This window comes from Cervus elaphus, chromosome 12, assembly GCF_910594005.1.
Source record: "Cervus elaphus chromosome 12, mCerEla1.1, whole genome shotgun sequence".
In the NCBI taxonomy this organism is placed as follows: Eukaryota; Metazoa; Chordata; class Mammalia; order Artiodactyla; family Cervidae; genus Cervus; species Cervus elaphus.
The window spans coordinates 70,267,126-70,290,404 of NC_057826.1; the positions used below are offsets into that span (position 1 = coordinate 70,267,126).

A 23,279-nucleotide genomic window follows, 5' to 3' on the forward strand; every position below is an offset into this window, starting at 1 on the left:
TCACAAACTGAAGGCTCATCATGATGTAGCTTATATAATACATACATAATATGTGCGATGATTCCTGTGGATAATTAAGGCAGCATTACCTGCCTAGAAGGGAGCTAGCAGCTCTTTCACAGCTGTGTTTTCTAAAAGGGTGACAACCACTTACTGAGCTTTTCATACCCAATATGAAAGAGTCTCTACTACGTCCCCTCATACCTAGCTCTGTGCAGGCTCGCTCAGTCACTCAGTCCTGTTGGGCTCTTTGTGACCCCACGGATTGTAGCCCACCAGTCTCCTCTGTCTGTGAAATTCTCCAGGCAAGAAATAGTGGAGTAGGTTGCCATTTCCTTCTCCCCAGAGACTGAACTCACATCTCCCGCGACTTCTGCATTGGCCGGCAAGGCAGATTCTTTACCCCTTAAGCCACCTGGGAAGCCCCTCCTAATACTGACCCCTGAGCTAATTAGTATCAGTGTGATTGTCTTCATTTTCTAGCTACCAATTAAGCAGTTGCTCCAGAGAGGACTGTCAGCAATATGTAAATTTAAAAACAGAAGCCAGGAGCTGCTGGTTGACAGTATAGAAAGCCGAGGTTGGAAAACAAAAGTGATGGTGGAGTGAGATTGTGAGTGGCCGTTCTAGCTAGTTGAATACTGAGCTTCCTTACGATCCGATTAGCTCACAGTTTACCCGAGAAGTACCCATTCCTCCAAATAAATAAGTAAAAGATAGATATAGAATAGCAGAGCGTCTGGGTTTGCGCTGGGGAAGCGAGTCCTTTAACCATGGCCACCCACTCGCTCAAACTAGGCACCTATTTGGTAGAGAGTCTTGTGCTCAAACCCCCATCCTCAGAGACAGCTTCACTCCTACTTTTAAGCTTCAGCCTAAATGGACACTCATCGAGCTTTCCTCATTCCTGTATCGGATTCACGATGGCACCGACCGCAGACTCACTCTTAAGCCACGCAGTCCTCTCTTATGAGAGACTGAAAACGTCCTATTGTTGCCCCCGCTCTCCTTTCCCCAACCAGCATCTCCATTTAGAGAGGGAATTTCAGTTGCATCACCAAACACAAAAAGCAAAAGGTGAGGGATGCAGGGAGAGACGCCAAACTCCCTACTCACACCCCTCCCCACTCACCCACGCGTCGGCTCCCGGCTCCCCCTCCTCCTGCCCCGGGTTGGCGGTCAGGTGAGGTTACCTGGGCGCCCCGAGAAGCCTCGAGGGGCGCTGCGATCCTTCCTCTCGAAGTCGCCCCACTCCCCACCGGGCCCCCAAGACTCTGGCCCCTTCTCCCCCTGCGCGCGTCCCCTGCCCCTCGGGCTCCGGCGCGCAGCGACAGCCGCACGCAGCGCTCGGCTCCCCTCCGCCGACCTGGCGTGACGCAGGCGGAGACTACTTAAGGCCGGATTAGAGGCGGCGGCCGCGGATTGCCGAGCCCTGCAACCGGCTCCGCGCGCTCCGCCCCGGCTTCGCAGGCGGCAGCGCGGGAGCGCCCGGTGCCCGCTGAAGTGCCAGGCGCGGGGATTGGTGCCCGGACCTTTCCTCGGCCCCTAACCCCCGGGAGTGAGTGACGCTCAAACACCTCGCTCGGGCGGGCGAGAGCTCGCGGACCTGCACGCGGCCACCCTCGCTCCGCCCCGCCCCTCGCCCGGCCGTCCCCCGGCTCCAGACCCTACCCCCGGACGGCGCCCGAGGTTCGTGCCCGCTCTCCGGACCGCGCCAGCTGCCCATCAGTTGGACGCGCTTGGGTTTCCTTCCCCATTTCCCCTGTTTTAAGTACAATAAAAGGGAGAGGGGGATCTTGGATTTTTAAACAATTTTGATTCTTTAACCGGGGGGCATTTCGCTCCCAGTCGGGAGGTGCGGCCCGGGGAGGGGCCCGAAGCGGGAAGGTGCCCGGTGCTGCCCAGTCTTTGTCTGCTGCCTCCGGATGCACAGCGATGGGGGAATGGACCATCTTGGAGAGGCTGCTGGAAGCCGCGGTGCAGCAGCACTCCACTATGATCGGGAGGTAAGGGCGACGAGCCGGCCATCAGCGGGCCCCGTCGGGCGGCCCCCGGGAGTCCTTTCTAACGTCCAGACCGAGCCCCAGCAGCCCTCAGACCCTCCTCTGCCTCCTTCCCATCATCCTTGGTCCTTGCGCCTGTGTTCCCAGCATTGAGGGATTGCCTGACGCCCAGGGATGCCCCCCTCCTCCAGCTGCTCCTCATCAGGAATCCATCCCTTCCCTATGAAGCACCACCGGGGGATTCACTTTTCTTCCATTAGCAAAGGAGTTATTGGCTCAGTCGTGGTACCCCCACTCTCCAGAGTCAGAGCCAATCTTCATCCGGTTCCCTAAATAGAATCTACAAAGAAGGCAGGATTGTATTTGGACAGAGAAGGGCAAATGGGGAGATGGATTTGCTCTTCCGAGCAGATATATCTTTCCCCAACCAATATTTAACAAGCTAAACTGATTTGCCTGTTAAGACCTACAGTGCCAGAAACCCACACACCCAGTTGACATATTTTGTCTCTATATATACTATATATATTTGTGTTTATATGTGTATATATAGTTATAACTATCTGTTTATGTAAAGCTTAAGTTCAATATTCATATTGAGAATAAACTAAATATCCAGTTGGAGTGCTTACATTTACATACTCTGTGTGTAGACTTTGTATTTGCTGTATTCAGCTATTCCATGTGCATTTGCCATATCCAGAGAGCAGTTATATTTTGTGCCTCTCTACATTCCATGTATACAGATGAAATCGATCTGTTGCAAATACACCATGTCCAGTGTATGGAAATGCACATGCTTAAGATCCCTGTAGTATGAAGTGTTCCCAGCCTACCAACACCCAACAGAGAGGGAAGAGACCTAAATGTTTGCTGAATTCCCAGTTCAGGACCACTCTGGATGGATAGCTCCCCAGTCAAGGACAGAGCTGGGAACTGAGCAATAGGGCTCTTCTACTGAGTCAGTGACTCAACCCTTGAGAACCTCTCTCCCTCCTTTTCCCCCTGCTCAGGATCCTCTTGACTGTGGTGGTGATCTTCCGGATCCTCATTGTGGCCATTGTGGGGGAGACGGTGTACGATGATGAGCAGACCATGTTTGTATGCAACACACTGCAGCCCGGCTGTAACCAGGCCTGCTATGACCGCGCCTTCCCCATCTCCCACATACGTTACTGGGTCTTCCAGATCATAATGGTGTGTACCCCCAGTCTCTGCTTCATCACTTACTCTGTGCACCAGTCTGCCAAGCAACGAGAACGCCGCTACTCAACTGTCTTCCTGGCTCTGGACAGAGATCCTCCTGAGTCCATGGGGGGTCCTGGAGGAACTGGGGGTGGGGGCAGCGGTGGTGGCAAACGAGAAGATAAGAAGTTGCAAAATGCCATTGTCAATGGAGTGCTACAGAACACAGAAAACACGAGCAAGGAGACGGAGCCAGATTGTTTAGAGGTGAAGGAGCTGACCCCACACCCGTCAGGGTTGCGCACTGCAGCTCGATCCAAGCTCCGAAGGCAGGAAGGCATCTCCCGCTTCTACATTATCCAAGTGGTATTCCGAAATGCCCTGGAGATTGGGTTTCTGGTGGGCCAGTACTTTCTCTATGGCTTCAGTGTCCCGGGGTTGTATGAATGTGACCGCTACCCCTGTATCAAGGAGGTGGAATGTTATGTGTCCCGGCCTACTGAGAAGACTGTTTTTCTAGTGTTCATGTTTGCGGTGAGCGGCATCTGTGTTGTGCTCAACCTGGCTGAACTCAACCACCTGGGATGGCGCAAGATCAAGCTGGCTGTGCGGGGAGCCCAGGCCAAGAGAAAGTCAGTCTATGAGATCCGCAACAAGGACCTGCCCCGGGTCAGCGTTCCCAACTTCGGCAGGACTCAGTCCAGTGACTCTGCCTATGTGTGAAAGGGCAGGTTTGGGGAAGGCCTAGGGGGTGACAAGAAGCCCCAAGGCAGATGGCTATGGAGGGTGGCTCTATCTGCCCTCATTTATGTGACTGTCATCACTGAGATATAGAATAAGGCTGGTTAAGAGAAGATCTTGCATCAATTGGAGAGGAGAGAAAGTAGGACCGTTACCACATCACACCGCTGGTTCCAGAGACAGCTGGACAGAGTGACGAGATGGATGAGTTGGACTCCTTTGGGCCCTTTTCTTTTGTGGTCCAGTTTGATCCTGATCATAGTGGACTCGAACAGCTCCCAAGTAGGACTTAGCTCTGCTAAGCTCTGTATTCTGGTGAATGGCATGAGTCAACTATTTTACTGTTACAAAATTTGTGACCTATCTCAACACATCCCTTCATCCTGGGCTGCAGGACAAACATCCTTGAGGCATCCTTCATGTACCTATCCCATCAGCATGCCCCTCTCCCTCAACCCGGGACAGCATGCCAGCTTTCTCCTCAATCTGGCCTTACAGTAGACCTAATATGGTTTATCTGCAAGCTAGAGGGAATTCTGTGGGGTGCTTTTTAGAGAATGGCCATGGCATAGGTTTGTATCACAGCCCCATCTGATTGGCCCTTAGTCATTATGAAAACCTTAGGAATGTCTCAATATTTCCAGTTTTCTAACTCAAACTGCACTGGTGCTGTTTATTAGGGGCAGGGGTTGGGTGGGAGGGAGGGGATTGCAATATGCAACTATTAACAGTCCTATGGGATGGTTGTTGCACTGTTAGGCATGTGGTTATGAGCTTTGGGATATTTCTGCCTTCCAGATTGTGGACTTTGGACAGCATTAAAAATATTTTTGTTGATATTGTTAATATCAAGGGTGTCTACCCAAGCCACAGAATCTCTAACTGGTGTATTTCATTCATTTTCTTATATAGTTTTGTCGTGCAACACAGCTGCACTTCATTTTGCCATGGTTTGAATTTACCTGTGTGCTCACACCAGAGACCTTAATCAGCCCATGTCAATCCTGATTTATTATTTTATCAGTTATTTTTGAAACACATACAATCACTGGTTTAAGAAACCTGAAACTAAACCCTATTGGCTAACACGCGTTTACGGATACTTATTTGAGACATATACATATACCAAAGGTTCAAAAATCTGTTGCTTTGGACTGTGAATATGTTTCCTTCTCTTTGCTCTTATTTAATTAAGTGCCATACTGTACCTTTCATATCCACTGTTTGTTTAGTTAAAGCATTGGCCAAGAGTAATATTTGGATAATGTGCTTTTATGAAGCCCTCCATTTCCTTTGCATTATCATTATAATTTTTGGTTTAGATAACAACTGAAGATATGTTTAAAATAAAGTTCTTGCCTTTTTTTTTTAATGGGAAGAAGAGTCTGCAATTTTATGTTTTGATTTGGATTCTATTTATTTAAATGTATGTTCAAAAATGTTTTGTTACATATTTAAAAATCAGAACTGTGAGGGTAGGAAGTGATGGATGGTTGAATAGTACTTGGGGGATGACTGATAACGTCCAGTCACTAACAGATGAGACAAGACTGGTACATTTTGTGAAAGTTTAGAAGACTGTGACGAGGTATTCAAATAGTGATGTTTACTAACTCCTTTCCATTTTAGTCCAAGATTTCTCTGCTTGTCTAAGGATATGTCTTGTAATAAAATGTCAATGCTACAACATATTAGTTTATTCCAGGAGTGGAATTATTTTTCCCATTTTCCCATACTTTCCTGCTCTCACCTGTCACAATTGGCAGCAGGCCGTGCTCCCTGTGCTGGTCTATTCGAGACCTGATGTTTAAATGATGCTAATCCAGTAGTCAAACAGAACCTTCTAGACCAGCACTGTCCAATATAACTTGGTGTCATGATGGAAACTTCTGTTATTTTTGGTGCTTAATACGACAATTGACTATTGAGCTCTTAAAATGTCACTAGTACAATTGAATAACTGAATTTCTAATTTTATTTGATTTTAATTAATTTAAATAACCATATATGGTTAGTTGCTACTGTATCATAAAGCACAATTATAGACTTTTAATCAAGCACTTCTTATTGGGTTCTTCCAAAAGAGGTTAATCCTTTGCTTATGTGTCCTAAGATATTACTTTTTAGCAACACATTTTACTAACATATTTGGCATTTTTCTTTCTTTTTTAGTTTCTTTTAAAAAAAACCCAAAAGCTTCTTATTTTATATTGGAGTATAGTTGATAAACAGTGTTTGTGACAGTTTCAGGTGTACAACAAAGTGATTCAGTTATAGATATACACATATCTGTTCATGTTTGGCATTTTCTGTCTACATGAATTAATGGTCCCATTAGTTCAGTAAACTAATGTTCTTCCCCAGTTCTTAAATGCTATTCACCTTCTAATTCCAATATGCCCTTCATCTGAATATTGCAAAGTAATGTGAAATTTCTTGGATGATTGTTTTTCAAACACGATTGTTGCGTCCTTTAACTATGACAGTGTGGATGCCAATTTTAGAATGAAAATCTGTTTATTTCAATCTATAGGTTTCCATCTGCAGTATAAATAGGCAGTTGAAAAGGACTATTCTTGAGTAAAGAAACAGATCCTCCTCTGTTTTGTGTTTGGTGAGCTAAAAATGTTTTAAGATGCCTCCCAGAGATGGAGGAAGAGTGTTGCTTGAGAGCTCCTAGCATATGCTTGGGTGTGAAAGAAGTAGGAAGCTGTGTGGAAAACAAGGGCTGTTGTATTTATGCCACAATGTGAGATTGGGAGAACGGTAGTGTTTCCTGGTAGAAATGCATCCCGTATCAGTGGAGCCCTTTGATGTTTCCAAACACCTGCAAACGCAAGATTAATTCACTTGTTGGTAGTGGAGAAGGGAACACACCTTCCTCTCGGCTTGTAGAGTCATTCCTCAGATTTACTAATATGTGTCAGTCTGATTCTTTTGCTTTCTATTTAATGAAGGAGATACACTGATGATTTGATGGTTCACATAGCTATGTGATGGGTATGATCTTAATCTGTACTTTTGAGAGGACAGCACCAATCTCTTCTTATAAATTTAAGAGCCCTATAGTGAAGCACAGGGCTTCCCTGATAGCTCAGTTGTTAAAGAGTCTGCCTGCAATGCAGGAGACCTTGTTTGATTCCTGGATCGAGAAGATCCACTGGAGAAGGGATAAACTACCCACTCCAGTATTCTTGGGCTTCCCTCATGGCTCAGCTGGTAAAGAATCTGCTTTCAATGCAGGAGACCTGGGTTCAATCCCTGGGTTGGGAAGATCCCCTGGAGAAGGGAACGGCTACCCACTCCAGTCTTCTGGCCCGGAGAATCCCATGGACTGTATAGTCCATGGGATCACAGAGAGTTGGACATGACTGAGAGACTTTCACACACTCACTAGTGAACCACAGGCCCTTTTGACCTATGTGTGCATAATGTGTGTGTGTGTGTATGTGTGTGTGTGTGTGTGTGTGTGTGCGCGCGCGTGCGTGCGTGCACGTGCATGTTGGTGGGGGGGGGGTGGGTGCTAAGGCATAAACTGAGTCTAAAAGTTTGAAGAATAGCCTGGAGAGACTGAAGTTACTTAGCCTGGGGAAAGGAAAGCCTAAAGTACAAAATTTGTCATTTTTAAGTCCTCAAATATTTAAAGGGTTAAAAAGTATAGGGGATAACAGCTGTACTTGCTGACCTCTGAGAGCAGAGGAAAAAGACTGGATTCAAAATCAAGGGTGTAGAAAATTAATAAAGTACCAGAAAGAACATGGTTTCTCTTTCACCTCTGCTTTTCTTTCTTTTATTTTTAATGCTATTTCTTCTGCTGGGAATACCTGTCCCACCACCTCCTTTAACTAGGTGTGTTCCTCTTCACTCCCTAAAAGTCGGTTTGACTCTCTGCTCACACAGGAACCTATGCTAAACTCTCCTCCAGGCTGGCTTAGTGTGCCTGTGCTGAGCTCCGTAAAAGTCTCTCTGTCCCTTACTGCTTGGAGGTGAGATGTTTCTAGATCAGTGCGTGGGTCCTTGAGGCTAGGAACTGTGCCTTACCCACTGTAACCACATGTGACATTTGTTATCATCACTACATCTACTACAAGAGACATGGACGCCTCAGTGTTCCATCTGGCGACAGTCTTACAGACTCAGTGTATGGAAGCTAAAAGTACCTTACGAACACATTAAGTCAAACTCTTTATTATATGGCTGAGAAAACTGAAAGATCTACAATTAGGACACTGAGCTTCTTGGAAAATGATGTAACCGTTCATCTTGGAGAATTGTAATATTTAGGAAATCAATATTTATGTTGGTTTTACTTACTTCGTGTTTTACAAAGTGTATTCATCTGCTTGGGGTGCCGTAACAAAATATCATGAATGGGACGGCTTGAAAAAGAGGAATTTGTCTTCTTACCACTCTGCAATCTGCAAGTCGAAGATCAAGGTGCTGGCAGGATTAGTTTCTTCTGAGGCTTTTGCTGGTTTTGCAGATGGTCACCTTCTCTCTGTGCCCTCCCATGGTCACCCCTCTGTCCATGTGCATTCTTAGTGTCTCTCTGTGTGTCTTAATCTGCTCTTCTTATGAGGACATGAGTCACATTGAATTAGGGCCGACCCTAATGGCCTCCTTTTAACATAATCACTTCTTGAAAGACCTTGTCTTTAAATACAGTCACATTTTGATACAAGGGACACAGTTTAGCCCATAATACTAAATATTTTCAAACCTCTAGGTACCCTTATGCTTGGGGGTGGTTACATAATTTACTGTACAAAGTGGGTTATATTTGAGAATAAAAGGGGCAGAATATCTAATTGAATGGAACACCAGACCTGTGAGTGTAAATTGGATCTGTCCTTAAGCAAACCAAGTTGTGTGGCTGCTTTACTTAAGACAATCAACGATCATTGAGGTCTTGCTCCAGGGTCTGGAACCCTGGAAATAATGAAACCTAAGTCTCAGCTCTTGAGAAGGGCTATGAACTGCTGTCAGACAGAGATAAAAATATATGTCAGTAATAATCAGGTGGCACTAGTGGTAAAGAACCTGCTTGCCAATGCAGGAGACATAAGAGTTGTGGGTTCAATCCCTGGGTCAGGAAGATTCCCTGGAGGAGCGCATGGCAACCCACTCCAGTATTCTTGCCTAGAGAACCCCATGGACAAAAGAGCCTGGTGGCTACAGTCCAAGTGTCTCGAAGAGTTGGACATGACTGATGCGACTTAGCACTCAATAATGGGAAAATAATATTTTTAAAATGCATATGTCTTTGCCCTCCAGACAGCCTAACTTGGACTCTCTGATGCTGTAGCCTGGGCATTTCTTTCCCTATTTCTAGGGGATCAAATGTGTAGTCAGGATGGAGGGCCACGACGTCAGAGACATACATTAGCATAAAATAATGAGAATCAAATATTTGGAGAAGTTAGGAAAGGAGGAGAAGAGAAGTGTGAAGTTCTCAATGCTGCCCTTGCTTATGTCATGTGAAAAGCTAGTGATGAGAAGCTCTAGGTAGAGGACTCACAGCAATTCTCAGAGCTTTAAGAGTAGAAAGAGTGGCCTTGGCGATAAGAGAGGCTAACCGAGGATAGAGCCTGGAGTGAATGGAGGAGGAGAGGTCCAGTTTAAGGGCTGATAGGGCAAGTTGCAAAGTGGTTTCATAAAGTTCAAGGAGGTGGAATCTCAAGGAAGAAGGTCTGTTCTGAGTATTCAACTTATAGTAAGCATTCAGTTAGATTAAAACGCTAAATTGAAGCTAGTGAAAGCCTCCAAACCATCCACTAAACTTGGTGAGTGAGTGGGAAGTAAGAAAACAGTGAGCACAGACTGTCCTTTGTTTTGGATACTTCTAGACCTCCTTCGGTTTCATTGAAACAGTTAAAGTCAGAGTAGGTGAGCAGAAAATTATCCATCCCATCCCAGCCAGGGCTCTGAGACTCAATCAGGCATGGCAAGCCAGCTTTGTGACTGCTCAAATCTTACATTCATTTAGGAGATCGTGATACACCAGGTTATAATGTACTTTAGCTCAAACAGACCTGGTGGAACCCAGCCTAAATGAATATTGTGGCTAAAAGGTATTTAGTGGTTCTTGGCATCTTAGGGTCTTGGGGGATGTAAGCAAGGACAGTGTATAAATATAGAGGCCTCTGGGAATTCCCTGGCTGTGGCTAGGACTCCACGCTTTTTCTGCAGGGGGCATGAGTTTGATCCTGGTTGGGGAATTAAGATCCCACATGGTGTGTGCCATGGCCAAAATAATTTAATTTAATTTAACTTAAAATACCAAAGAAAGAAAAAATAGAGGACTCTGAGAGGATTTTTGTTGTAGCTCAGTTGCTAAGTCGTCTCCGACTCTGCGACCGCATGGACTGGACCATGCCAGGCTTCCCTGTCTTTCACTATCTTCTGGAGTTTGCTCAAACTTATGTCCACTGAGTTGGTGATGCCACCCAACCATCTCATTCTCTACCACTCCCTTTTTCTCCTGCCCTCACTCTTTCCCAGCATCAGGGTCTTTTCCAATGAGTCAGCTGTTTGCATCAGGTGGCCAAAGTATTGGAGCTTCAGCTTCAGCATCAGTCCTTTCAACAAATACTCAGGATTGATTTCCTTTAGGATTGACTTGTTTGATCTCCTTGCAGTCCAAGGGACTCTCAAGAGTCTTCTCTGGCACCACAGTTTGAAAGCATCAATTCTTTGGCCCTCAGCCTTCTTTATGGTTCAACTCTCCCATCTGTACATGACTACTGGAAAAACCATAGCTTTGATTATATAGACCTTTGTCTGAGAGGATACTGGTACCAAATGTCCATGGACCACTTGCTGTTGTGAATCAGATCCTTGGTTCACCCAGGCCAGTATTCTAAGTCTCTAGCAGCTGGGGCAAACCCAGTTCTGAGAAATGGGCCAGTTCTGTCTGACTCCAAAGACTAGGATGCTCTCTAAACTAGATCTATATAACTCAAAAAAAATAAAGGACTTATCATCTATAACTACACCCCAGCTCCCCAGTCCCTAATCCCTTCCTTGAAAGTCTCAGTTCCTCCCAACATCAAGCAATAGAAAGTCATTCAATTCAATTCAGTGCTTTTTTGAATGCCAATGATATGCAAGGGCTTGGATTAGGTATTAAAGGAAATTTACAGACAGGTGTGATGCCCTCCCTGCCCTCACAGGTCCTACAGTCTGAGGGGAATAAAACAAGTTCATAAAGAATATGAAGTGCCATGTCCAAGGCTCAAAGTTTTCTGAGATCTAAGAAGGAAGCCATCACTCCAGTGTGTGTGTTTGTTGAAGGTGGGAAGCAGGTACAGAAAACATCACCAACAAAGTGGTATGGAGTTGGGTCTCCTTGAAGAATAAAGGAGATATGGACCAACATAACCATTCATCTCTCAAGTAGGGCTAGTGGTAAAGAACCTGCCTGCCAGTGCAGGAGAGAAAAGAGACAAGGGTTCTATCCCTGGGTCGGGAAGATACCCTGAAGTAGGAAATGGCAATCCACCCCACTATTCTTGGCTGGAAAATTCCATGGACAAGAGGAGCCTGGCAGGCTACAGTCAATTGGGCCACAGAGTCAGACATGGCTGAGCACACACAGAACACACCAGCACACTGGGACGTCGTGGAGAACTGGGAGATTTTTGTTTTGTTTGGAGTTCACAGAGAGAAGCGCTGGGAAGTGACTTTGGAAGGTGAGGAGAGTGGACCACATGGTGTATTCGGCAAAGAAATCTGCACTGAGCTGGGGAGAAATGTGAAGAAACACCTTTCAACAAAGCCCCTTCATGCCATCATTTTGAGTACACTTAGGTCCCCGGGCATCAGCCACACTGTCCCTTTCTGACCATGCAGAAATTCCATCTCAGGATCAGCCTTGATTTGGAAAACACATTTCAATCTCAACAGTAACGGATTGGAGCAAATATCCAGGGTGAAGGTTGGGGATTTGGCAGCATGGCCCCATTAACATTAGTGGGAGTTAGTCGGCTAAATCCTAGACACTGAACAGAATCCTCATGTTTATTCACCAGGATGACCTTTCTGCTGTAAATTGATACAATATTTCAGAATCACTTAGAACCGATTAAGCTTTGTAGCATCTCCTAAAAGGGAAATCTTTTTGAAAATTGCTGTTCAGTGCGCTGAAACGTCTGTATTTGTGGGCAACTCTGACCAGCAGGAACATATGGGCACCTAAATATAGAATTGGTGAATTTTGATACCTCTGAGACAGTTGATCTGGGGAACTTTGTTGTACCTGTCTCCGGCTAGGGGCCAAGTTTTTGCAAATGATTGCTTTCTCCAAAAAGCTTCTTTTTTGCATAATTTTCTATTTTCTTGCCTTCATATTTTTTATTTTCCTAAATATAATAAAAGAAAAAATTCTGAAGGTTTTTTATTATGAAATTCTGATCTCAATAATAGCAAAGATGTATTAAACATTTCCTCCTTAACTCTCACCACAGTGCTGGAAGAAGAGTGCTAAGTATGAGTACATCCATTTTTCAGATGAGGAAACCAAAATATGTAGATGTTAAGTCAATTTCCTAGGACATATAGCTAGTCCAAGGCTATGTTTAGACTTCAGCCCATGCAATGCAACCTTGAAGCCAAGTTTTAACACTTCTTGACCTTGCCATCAAGAAAGCTCTGCAGGGTGAGGTCTCAGGAAACCTGACGCATTGGTCTGCTACCTTGCTCTCAGTACATTTTTCAATGGGACATTTCTCCTTCCCGCCAAGAATGTTCTTTTCTTGGTATGTCTCAGTGCAACGTGAGACTGTGATGTTTTGCAAGGCATTGCCACATCATAGTCACCTTTGTTTCTGCGGTTCCCGGTACAGATAGAGCAAGACTTCATACATGTCTACTGATTGGATAAATAAATAAAAATATAGACTTACAGGACCTTGAGGTAGGATGAGAAAGGTCATTCTGTTCACTCCTTCATTTTATAGAGACAACTTAGATCCAGAGAGAAAGCCTGAATAAAAAGCTCCAGGTTAGAGAGATGTTGAGGCAGGGTGGGATTAAGAAGTAGCTCATCAAATTGTCAGGAAAAAGCATCCTGGGTGGACAAAGGTTGCTAGCAGTGACTGGCAGTGTCAGAGGTCCTCTGATTCCTAGTCCAGATCTCTCCAACCACAGGTCATGGGGACCATGAGTTGGCAATGGTGTTGCAGAACCATGAACCATTGTCTTGGTTAAGTACATGGCTTATCCAGCTTGTAGGCACCATATTCCTGAGCTTAGTCCACGTCAGAGGATTAACTCAAGGTCACAGACTCATGGCCTTGACCCCCAGTTATGCACATGAGTGTGTGTCTATCTCTGGGAACACTTTGGGCAACTTCACACCCCCTACTCTGAGAAACCATGTTCTTGAACATTTCTTCCAGAACTCCCGGTAGTATGTGTGTGTGTGGGTGGGTGGGGAGCGTTCACAGATGGAACTCAGGCTTCCCTAGCTAGGAGAAGACCCCTGACTCTCACCCATCCTAACTGCAGCTTCTCTCAGATTTTTCTCTGTTTCTTCCAGGAGCCAATGAATGACCAGTGCTGCATGCTCATTAGCTAGTGTTTCCCAGTTCTGTGTAGAAGCTTCTCTCTCTGTCCCATTTTTTTTCCATCACTATGCTTTGCCTGAAGCCAGGCACTCAGGGACTTCCCTTGTGGTCCAGTGGTTAAGACTTCACCTTCCAATGTTGGAGAGCTGGAATCCCACATGCCTCACAGCCGAAACAAAAACAAAACATAAGACAGAAGCAATGTAGTGGCAAATTCAGTAAAAACTTTGAAGATGGCCCACATAAAAAATCTTTAAAAATAAAAGGTACTCAGAAAATCATCATTTTTTCACATGTATAGTAAATGTAATGTTTATACAAGTTCAGCTCTGACCTAGGTACTAAGGATACAGAAGACATGTCAGAGAAACCAAAGGAAGTAGCTTGGGGCTGGTCTTTCTTTATAAGAAAAAAAAATCAGAGGTGAGAGACATCCGATCACAATGGAAAAGAGCATGAGCGTTAGAGTTCCAGGATCTTCCTCTAGAGAAGCAAACAGACTATATGCATCTGAAAACATAAAGGCAAGTCTTTTTTTTATTAAAATATTTAAGAATATAACCTCAAATGATGCTGTAGGCCAAAGATAACTTGGTAAACTGGGCGTAGAGGTATTCTTTCTCCTTTTCCAAAAACTAAAGTCAAATTTTAAGATCAGCGACTGATTTTCTTCTGTTATAAGAACTGTAATAGTGATACTAATGACCATGATACAATCATGATAGTGATAATAAACATTTGAGTGGCTGCATTTTCTCACTTCTTCCTTGTGTATTGTCTTATTTGGTCTTTGCAGCCCCTGTCCAGAAGTGGGCAGAGTACAGAACAGGTGGTACTTGTTTCTCCTTAAAGGAACAAAATCTTAGAACTTCAGTTATTGTGGTTTGTCCAAAACCACAGTTAGTTTTAATATGGTAGGACAGAGCCCTTTTCTCTGCCTTGTAATCTGATACAGTCAAATGTTGACTAGTCAAATGCTAAACTTTAGGTTGCCAAGAGAGATATCTAGAAATAATAGGAAGGAAATGGATATATTCTTAGAAAGTGGCTTCCTACATTTCTAAAGAAGCTGCAAGGAAATGTGGCGGGCCAATCTTTAGGGAAGGACGTTGTCTTGGTCTCCTGGGAACTGCAATTCTTTAAGGAGTGTTAGAACTGAATCTTTCTGGACCCTGGACTGCAAACCAGAGAAATTGAAGTGAGAATCCTGGCAAGTCAGCCAGATCTGACATGGGTTCTTCCTCTTATCTATTTTCCTTGATTCCAGAGATGAAAGAGGAAATAAAGAGCAGCACTTTTTCTTTTCAAAAACACACTGCACTTATTTCTTCTAATTGTCAAAATAATACAAATTCAGGGCAGAGAGAAGCACAACAAAAACATTTTGATACTCAAAGAGAATCATCGTCTGTCCTTTGGTATAAGACTTCTGTTCAGTAGCTAGAGAGATGGGTGCACATAAGTTCTTGGATATGGGGTTCCTAGAGATAGCATCACAGGGTCCATACTGTTTTGTAGGCTTTTTTCCACTTAGAAATAGCTAGCCAATATTTTTCCCATATCAAATACCTTTAAAACAAACTTTTGATTAGTGGATACATGTTTTGTAATAGGATGGTACCACAATTTACTTGGACAATTTCCTAGTTTTGGACATTGTAACAACAATTCCCTTGGAACAATTGTTCAACAATTGTAACAACAATTGTCCCTTGGACAATTCCCTAGGTTGTTACCAGTTGTCTCTTGGAGAAGGCAATGGCACCCCACTCCAGTACTCTTGCCTTGAAAATCCCTTGGAAGGAGGAGCCTGGTGGGCTGCAGTCCATGGGGTCGCAAAGAGTGGACACGACTGAGCGACTTCACTTTCACTTTTCACTTTCATGCATTGGAGAAGGAAATGGCAACCCACTCCACTGTTCTTGCCTGGAGAAGCCCGGGGACGGGGGAGCCTGGTGGGCTGCCGTCTCTGGGGTCGCACAGGGTCGGACACGACTGAAGCGACTTAGCGGCAGCAGCAGCTGTCTCTGTCATGCACAATAGTGGGGTAAATGTGCACACACTTCCTAGATTGCTTCTTCAGGATAACTGGACTACAGAGCAGGCATTTAACATTTAAGAGACGTGATCAAACCTACGTCTCTTATGTCTCCTGTGTTGGCAGGCAGGTTCTTTACCATTTGTGTCACCTGGGATGTGTTAATACTGGGAGCTAACCCTTTAAATCAGAGATCCTCAACCTCTGGAATGTAATGCCTGATCATCTGAGATGGAGCTGATGTAATAATAGCAGAAATATAGTGCACAATAAATATAATGCACTTGAATTATTATGAAACTGTCCCCTCATCCCCAGGTCTGTGGAAAAATTGTCTTCCACAAAACCGGTCACTGGTGCCAAAAAGGTTGGAGACGGCTGCTCTAAATGTATGTTAGTCACTCAGTCATATCTGACTCTTGGCAACCCCATGGACTATATAGCCCACTAGGCTCCTCTTTCCATGGAATTCTTCAGGCAAGAATATTGGAGTGGGATGCCATTCCCTTTTGCAGGGGATCTTCCTGATCCAGGGACTGAACCCGGGTCTCCCACATTGCAGGCAGATTCTTTACGATCTGAGCCACCATACTCTCAGCTGCTCTTAAATACAAGACGTCAGTACTGAGACTCTGGGAGGCTGTGACTCCCGAGTTTGAGACAAATATAAGGTTGAGGAAGGGCATAATGCCCAGCCAGGTCAGGGAAGCAAATTGGAGTATCCATAAAAGGATGGCGAAGTTGTGAGTGAGAAAACAACAGATAGAATTAAATCCTGAAGGCCAGCTCACACACTGGGTCATGAAGCAGTCTTGGGTAAAAGAATCATAGTTTGGAAGCCATCGCTGAGTGATTAAAACCTAGCTGGTGAATCCAAATGAAGGGGTGAAGCCCTAGCTCCTGGCCGCAAAGGCGGCACTCCACTCAGCCACCAAGGTTTCCCACGCCTCCTCTCAGGCCTATGTTTTGGCTAGAACCCAACTGGGCAAATGGAGGAGATGGAGATTTGATAAGGGAACAAGTGTCAAGACTTACACGTTACATATCTGGGGATAAAGCAGGCTAGAAAGGGCACATAATATAACCAGTCCTTATTAAAAGGAAAACTTATTTCCAAAGGAACCCTTTTTCTTTATCAAATCACTCTGGAATTCATTTAAATGAAGGTGCACTTGATAAAAATAGCAGTTTCCTTCTTTGTGCCTGGGTGCTAATGAGCTCGACAGGCATTGATTCTTCACTTTGATAAATTCTCTCTCCTCAGCACACCTCTTTCTGGCGCTCCTAGGGTCCCAGGGTGTTGAGATGAGAGTGGCTGATACTTGAAAATACTTTCCTAGGTGAGAAAATACAATGACGTAATGACTTCTTTTTTAAGGAATGAAGGAAAAAGGGAGGTGAGTGGTGGGTAGAAAAAGTATTGTTTTAAAAAAATTGAAAGTCAAACTAACTTCACTTGTCTGCATGCTTTGTGTGTGGGGGTAGATTTCATATCTAGCATGTGCTAGGGGGCTTTCTGGGGTCAAAGAATAATAATAAATGAGGAATATATAGGAGAATAACAGGTAGCTGACAAGTAGTGGCAAGCACAAGCTTTAGAGTCAAATGCCCTACAAATATAATAGTGACTTGCAATTTAGTAGCGTCCCATGACCGTCTTTGATTAATAGTGACACATTCTTTCTATGGGCTTCCCTTGGGGCTCAGCTGGTAAAGAATCTGCCTTCAATGTGGGAGACCTGGGTTCGATCCCTGGGTTGGGAAGATTCCCTGGAGAAGAGAAAGGCTAACCACTCCAGTATTCTGGCCTGGAGCATTCCATGAACTGTATAGTCCATGGGGTCACAAAGAGTTGGACATGACTGAGAGACTTTCACATTCATTCTATAAGTATTTACTGAGGCACAGCTGTGGATCAGACACTGAATTAGCTTCACGACTCTCACTTTATAGTTGTGGGATCTGGGCCAGTTACTTAACCTTGCTAAACCTCAGTTTCCAGGTCTGTGAAATGGAAATAATAAAGTCATCTATCTGATTGGTTATTGGGAGTGACAAATTTGATTATGTTTATAAAGAACTCTTTTCATTGCTTGATACCCATTAAGTACTTAAAATGTTATTGATTTATTATAATAATGTTTATCACTATTAATGAAACTACGTGATTGGATGTGAACATTGGTATCTGGAGTTCATCACAGCCCTATCTGAAGAGGATACTGAAAAAGGAGAAAAGAAATATAGAAAGAGGGATCTGGCAAGGACATCAGCTTCTTCTCATTCTTCTCATTCCACAGTGTGTCTCAGGCCAATGCCATGACTCCTAGAGTCAATGTGACGGGAGGAGCAGGTGGTGTGTAGGGAGCATTTAATGCAATCCAACTTTGACACCAAAGAAGGTGGGCCACACTGCCAAGACATGGGGCTCCTTACTGAAGGAGTAGTGAAAAAGCGATATGGAGGATCTGGAAATGCCTTTTTATTTACCTAGAAGTCTGCTTTGTTGCAAGATCTAAATAAGCAGCTTCTGTTTGTGTAGACTTTTATATTATCCTACAAGATGTTATCATCAACATTCTCCAATGAACCTCTGTCAGCAGCCTTGTAAGACAGAGTGGAAAATACCCTGTCTTACAGATGAGAAAATGAGGTTTAGAGACACTTATTCTTTTTTTTTTTTTTTTTTTGTGCTGGGATATGGCCAATTAACACTGTTGTGGTAGTTTCAGCTGGACAGCCAAGGGACTCAGCCATACATATACATGTATGCATTAGAGACACTTATTCTTTAATACCAAACAGTGAGGCTCAGAGTCAGGATTGAATCAAAGCTGCTCAAAACCCAAACTTCCTGTTACTAGAATGTTCTGCTATTCCTAATACTGACCCCTTTACAGTTTATGTGAATATTTATCCTCTTCTGAGGCTTTCTCTGGGCAGAGGGAAGCTTAGTTTAACCTTGGCCAGACAAGAACATGATAAAATTAGCACAACTTTTGCAGACATCGCAAAGCATGTAGAACAAAGTCTAAAGCCATAGAGAAATTTGAGCATTATTGTTATACTTATTATCCATGGCCTTGATCTTGGCTTTTGTTGAGGCACTACTCATGGACTCATTTATTGAATTAATAGATGTGAAGCTTTTATGAACAGTGCCTGGCATATAACAGGTCCTCAATGAACTCCTGTATTGTTGCATAATAAATTTTATTTTGTTTATTGAATGCTTATTAGGAATTTTACATGTAATAATTAACTTAGTAACCAAAACAACCCAATGAGTCCATTTTAGAGAAGAGGAAGCTGAGGCCCAGAAAGGTTACAAAGCAGTAAGTGTGGTGTGAACTCATTTTTGGCTGTTTATATTTGCATGTAGAGAAGTCAGCAAGGAATTTGCCTGTCCTTGCTCATGCTTGTGATGCTGAGTCTTGTCCAACTCTTTGTGACCCCATGGACTGTAGCCTGCCAGGCTCCTCTGTCTATGGAATTTTCCAGGCAAGAATACTTGAGTGGGTTCTTCCTGACCCAGGGATCAAACTTGGGTCTCCTGCATTTCCTGCACTGGCAGATGGGTTCTTTATCACTAGCACCACCTGGGAAGTCCCACTGTTCCTGAGTGATAGAGAAATTTAAATTTAATTCCATGTACAGATTTTCCACAAAAATTTTTGTGGAAATTTGATATGTAGTGTGATATGATATGACTGTGATATATTTAATTTTGAAATCTTCAAGAATTTTTACTTACTGCATTTAGAGAAAAGTATGAAGTTTAACACCGTCTGGTCTTCTGTGGCTTTTGTCAGTTGTTTATTCATGCGGTCTTCTTAAAATACTCAGATTAAATATGCCACCAACATCCAGCCTAGGCCCTGACTGACACAAACATCCATTCTATGTTGTACTAATGCAGTGTCCTTGTGAGAATGGTATTTTTAGACCCAGTTTACAGGTGGAAAAACTGAGGTAAGAGGTTATCTTGCCCAAGGCTACAAGGAGAGAATGGGTATGTGCTAAGTCAATTCAGTCACATCTGACTCTTTGTGACTCCGTGGACTGTAGCCAGTGAACAGGTTCCTTTGTCCATTGGATTTTCCAGCAAAAATGCTGGAGTAGGTTGCCATTCCCTCCTCCAGGGGATTTTTCTGATGCGGGGATCAAACCCAAGTCTCCTGCGTCTCCTGCATTGCAGGAGGATTCTTTACCAACTGAGCCAACAGAGAGAGGGTACCTCATTACAAAGCCTTTTGCTGGTTTTGTCTTTACCAGAATCCTACAATGGGCTTAAGGGAACAGTAGTAGGAGATGGAAGGGCAGAGGTAAAAGCGCAAGTCACTGACAGGTACAGAGAGGAAGGCTCTCGGTTGAAGTTACCCTCCCACTGAAGATCTTAGGATTCTGACACTGTGTGTGGGCTAGTTGGGTGGAGTAAGGGGTAAGGTCAGGGAGGCAGTGAACAGCTGTGAAGGTGGAATCTATATTGAAAGTGCCCTGGTAAAATTGCTAGATGTTTGGGATGTTGGAGGGGGGGGAAATATTTGTAAGAGATACCCTACAAATACTTGAGAAATTCTAAAGATGTCTCAGCCCCTGTCAGACTTTGCCCCAAACAGTTGCATTGTGGGTAGATTTTCTCATAGGCCTGCTCTCCACCCTCCCTCTCTCCTTCCTTCCTTTTTTCTCTCTGTTCATAATTTTATGGGGCCTCCATCTTTTCTCTCTTGTTGGAGGAGCAGATTTTTTTAAGTTCTTTCACTCCAAGGATGAAGTTTTAAAATTACTATTTCTTAAGAAAAAGAAAAACACCTTAGAAAAAGAAAAATGTTTGACCCCAAAGAAGATATTACTGGTGATGGAATTTCAGGTGTCAATGAAGGTCTTTTTAAGCAGGAATTTTCTAGCTCACTCAAACAATACCACAGGGGGCTCTCCTGCTTTTATTTTTTTATTTTATTCAAGTACAGTTAATTTATAGTGTTGTGTTAATTACTGCTATACATCTAAGTGACTCAGTTATATATATATATAAAACCATGAAAGAATGCATGTATATATGTGTGTATGTGCGTACATATATACATGCATTCTTTTTAATATTCTTTTCCATTATGGTTTACCATGGAACATTGAATACAGTGCCCTGTGTGATGCAGTAGGACCTTGTTGTTTATCCATTCTATATATGATATTTTTCATCTGCTAATCCCAAACTCCCATTTCATCCCTCCCTCAGCACCTCACCCCCACAAGGCAACCACAAGTCTATTCTCTGTGTCTATGAGTCTGTTTCATAAATAAGTTCATTCATGTCATATTTTAGATTCCACATATAAGTGATATCATATGGCATTTATCTTTCTGACTTACTTCACTTAGTATAATAATCTCTAGGTCCATCTATGTTGCTGCAAATGGCATTAGTTCATTCTTTTCTATGGCTGAGTAGTATTCCATTTTATGTACACACCCTATCTTCTTGATCTACTCATCTGTGGATGAAAATTTAGGTTGTTTCCATGTCTTGGCTAATGTGAATAGTGTTGCTGCTGGGAAAGGGGGATCCTTCCAGGGCCTGAGAGGGGGCTCTTCTCTAACACTTAGAAATGGATTGTCGGAGGAGACATATGTGCTGACAAAGCAGGAAAACTTCCATGTAGCCCACAGTCTCAGGTTTTATGGTAATTGGGTTAGTTTCTGGGTTGCCTCTGGCCAATCATTCTGACTCAGCATCCTTCTGGTGGCAAGCGCATCTCTCAGCCACCATGAGGATTTCTGGGAGGTTGGCAAGGTGTACTGTCTCTTCCCTCCTGTGGGCTGGCATGCCCCCTCCTTTCAGCCCCTCCTGAATTCTCCTGGTTAGCTTTCTACTGGCAGCACCTCCTGCTTTATTGGGACCTCCTGTTGTGAGACAACTCAGGCAAGTTGTTATCATCATGCCTGGCCAAGGGGGGTGGTTTCGGTCAACAACTCTGTAACTGTGCTATGAACATCAGGATGCATGTATCTTTTTGAATTATAAGTTTTGTCTGGATATATGCCCAGAAGTGGGATTGCTGGATCATATGGCAACTCTATATTTAGTGTTTTGAAGAACTTCTATACTGTTTTCCAGAGTGGGTGTACCAATTTACATTCCCACCCACAGTGTAGGAGGTCCTCCTACTTTTTATCAGCCATTCAGCACTCTCATAGACTCACAGGCTCCCGGGGGGGCAGTGGTATTGTATGCAGTTGGTCCAGCCTCTTCTCAGATATTTGAATCCCCTATACAGCATCCCTTCTCAGTGGCTGCTCACATCTGCTGGTGAGGAACTGGTTTCATTCAAGAGAGTCCATTCTGTGTTCTGGCACCTATGATTGCTTCAGAGTTCTTCCTTGTGTTGAACTGAAATCTCCTGCCCTTTCAGACAAGAGCCCAAGAGAAAAGGTGTTTGTTTTCTCGTCTCTGGTTTCTTCCCATTCAGACTCACTCACATGGTTCACTGCCAGGAGTGGAGTTAATAGCTGCAAGCTTTCTGCTGGAGAAAATTGTTATTGTGATGGTGCCTGATACAATGTGCTCAGGAGGGAGGAGAGATGCTTGGAGTTGAGGGTTTGGAATTGGAAAAGGGAGGGCATAGAGGTATGTTGGAACATCGGAGGATGTACACACTAGATTCAATGGTCATCTCTCTTTGCCAGGAATACAAATATTTCATTCTGAGAAAAATAGAGATAATGAAATTCAAGTAGCAAGAGCATAATTTACCCCACACAGAAGCAGTAATACTTGTAGCAGCTTCACATTCGGAAAAATAGACAAGTTTGTTCATTCAGATCAAGTTGGTACCAGATAACCACAAATTCCATATGTCGCTTTTTCTGTTTGGGTTGCTAGGCACAAGGAACTCATGGGGAGCTTACTAAATATGCCTGACACATTTGCATGTGAACTATAAATATTGATGGATTCTTTTCAGGAGTGACTGTCATTTAGAAATAGATCCTGAATGAAACTTTCTTCCCCAAGAATAAGACCTGGATTTCAGGCTGAAAAAGGCCTGACTGAGTGTGGGAGGCTGGTCTCCCGGGTATGATATTAAACGGTAGTAGAAATGTTAGTCTTTTACAGTTGCATGGCATTGTGAGGGTCTCAAAATGCCTCCCCATTCACAAGCTTATTTGATCTCCTAGCTTTCCTGTGAGATGAGTATTAGGACTGTCATCTGCCTCCATCCCAGGAAAAAAAGTCGTGGGCCCAAAGAGTTGTGATGCACGGGAATCTCCTGAGAATGACTCTAGCTCATCTTGGCAGTTCTGGGGCTGGGCTTCTTAGTGTGGGAAAACACACTCCGCTACCCTGCTGAGTCCAGCCATTTCATTTCTTATCTTGGTTTACTCGTACCCAGCCAGTGGCGCTTACATAAATGTCCTTCTGGCAAGAGGGAGAGAGAGAGAGAGAGAGAAGGGAAACAGCAGCTGTCAGCAGAGTGTCAGGCTGGGGAGCTGCCATCTCATTGAACAAAGCTCCGGTCAGTTCCTGCAGTGTCCTGGGTGCATCTCTAATCGTGGGTGATGGGATTGTCCCCAGGCTCAGGGTTACTCCCTGCCCTTAAAGAGAACAGGGAGAGAGAGTCCTTTAGCTGTTACCAAGGTGTCGCTTGTAAATCATTAACCAGGGCAGAGAGGAACCAGAGCAAGATCAAAACAAATGAATCCTGATCCTGAGGCCCCTCAAGACCTTATCTCAGTGGTAACATT

The 23,279-nt window shown here is 44.0% G+C and overlaps 1 protein-coding gene across 1 annotated transcript; it reads left to right on the top strand.

The window, feature by feature from the left end:
• The first annotated feature begins 1,480 nt into the window (after positions 1-1,480).
• GJD2 (gap junction protein delta 2) lies at positions 1,481-4,595 on the top strand. The gene is made up of 2 exons (XM_043920486.1): positions 1,481-2,006; positions 3,017-4,595. The coding sequence occupies exons 1-2, from the start codon at positions 1,936-1,938 to the stop codon at positions 3,909-3,911; spliced, it is 966 nt and encodes a 321-aa protein (XP_043776421.1). The 5' UTR covers positions 1,481-1,935; the 3' UTR covers positions 3,912-4,595.
• The last annotated feature ends 18,684 nt before the right edge of the window (positions 4,596-23,279 follow it).

Excerpts from the sequence above, each read along its gene's own strand:
- GJD2 (XM_043920486.1), top strand. The coding sequence starts at position 1,936 with ATGGGGGAATGGACCATCTTGGAGAGGCTGCTGGAAGCCGCGGTGCAG. Across the intron at positions 2,007-3,016 it reads CACTCCACTATGATCGGGAG|GATCCTCTTGACTGTGGTGG; the intron begins GTAAGGGCGACG and ends CCCCCTGCTCAG.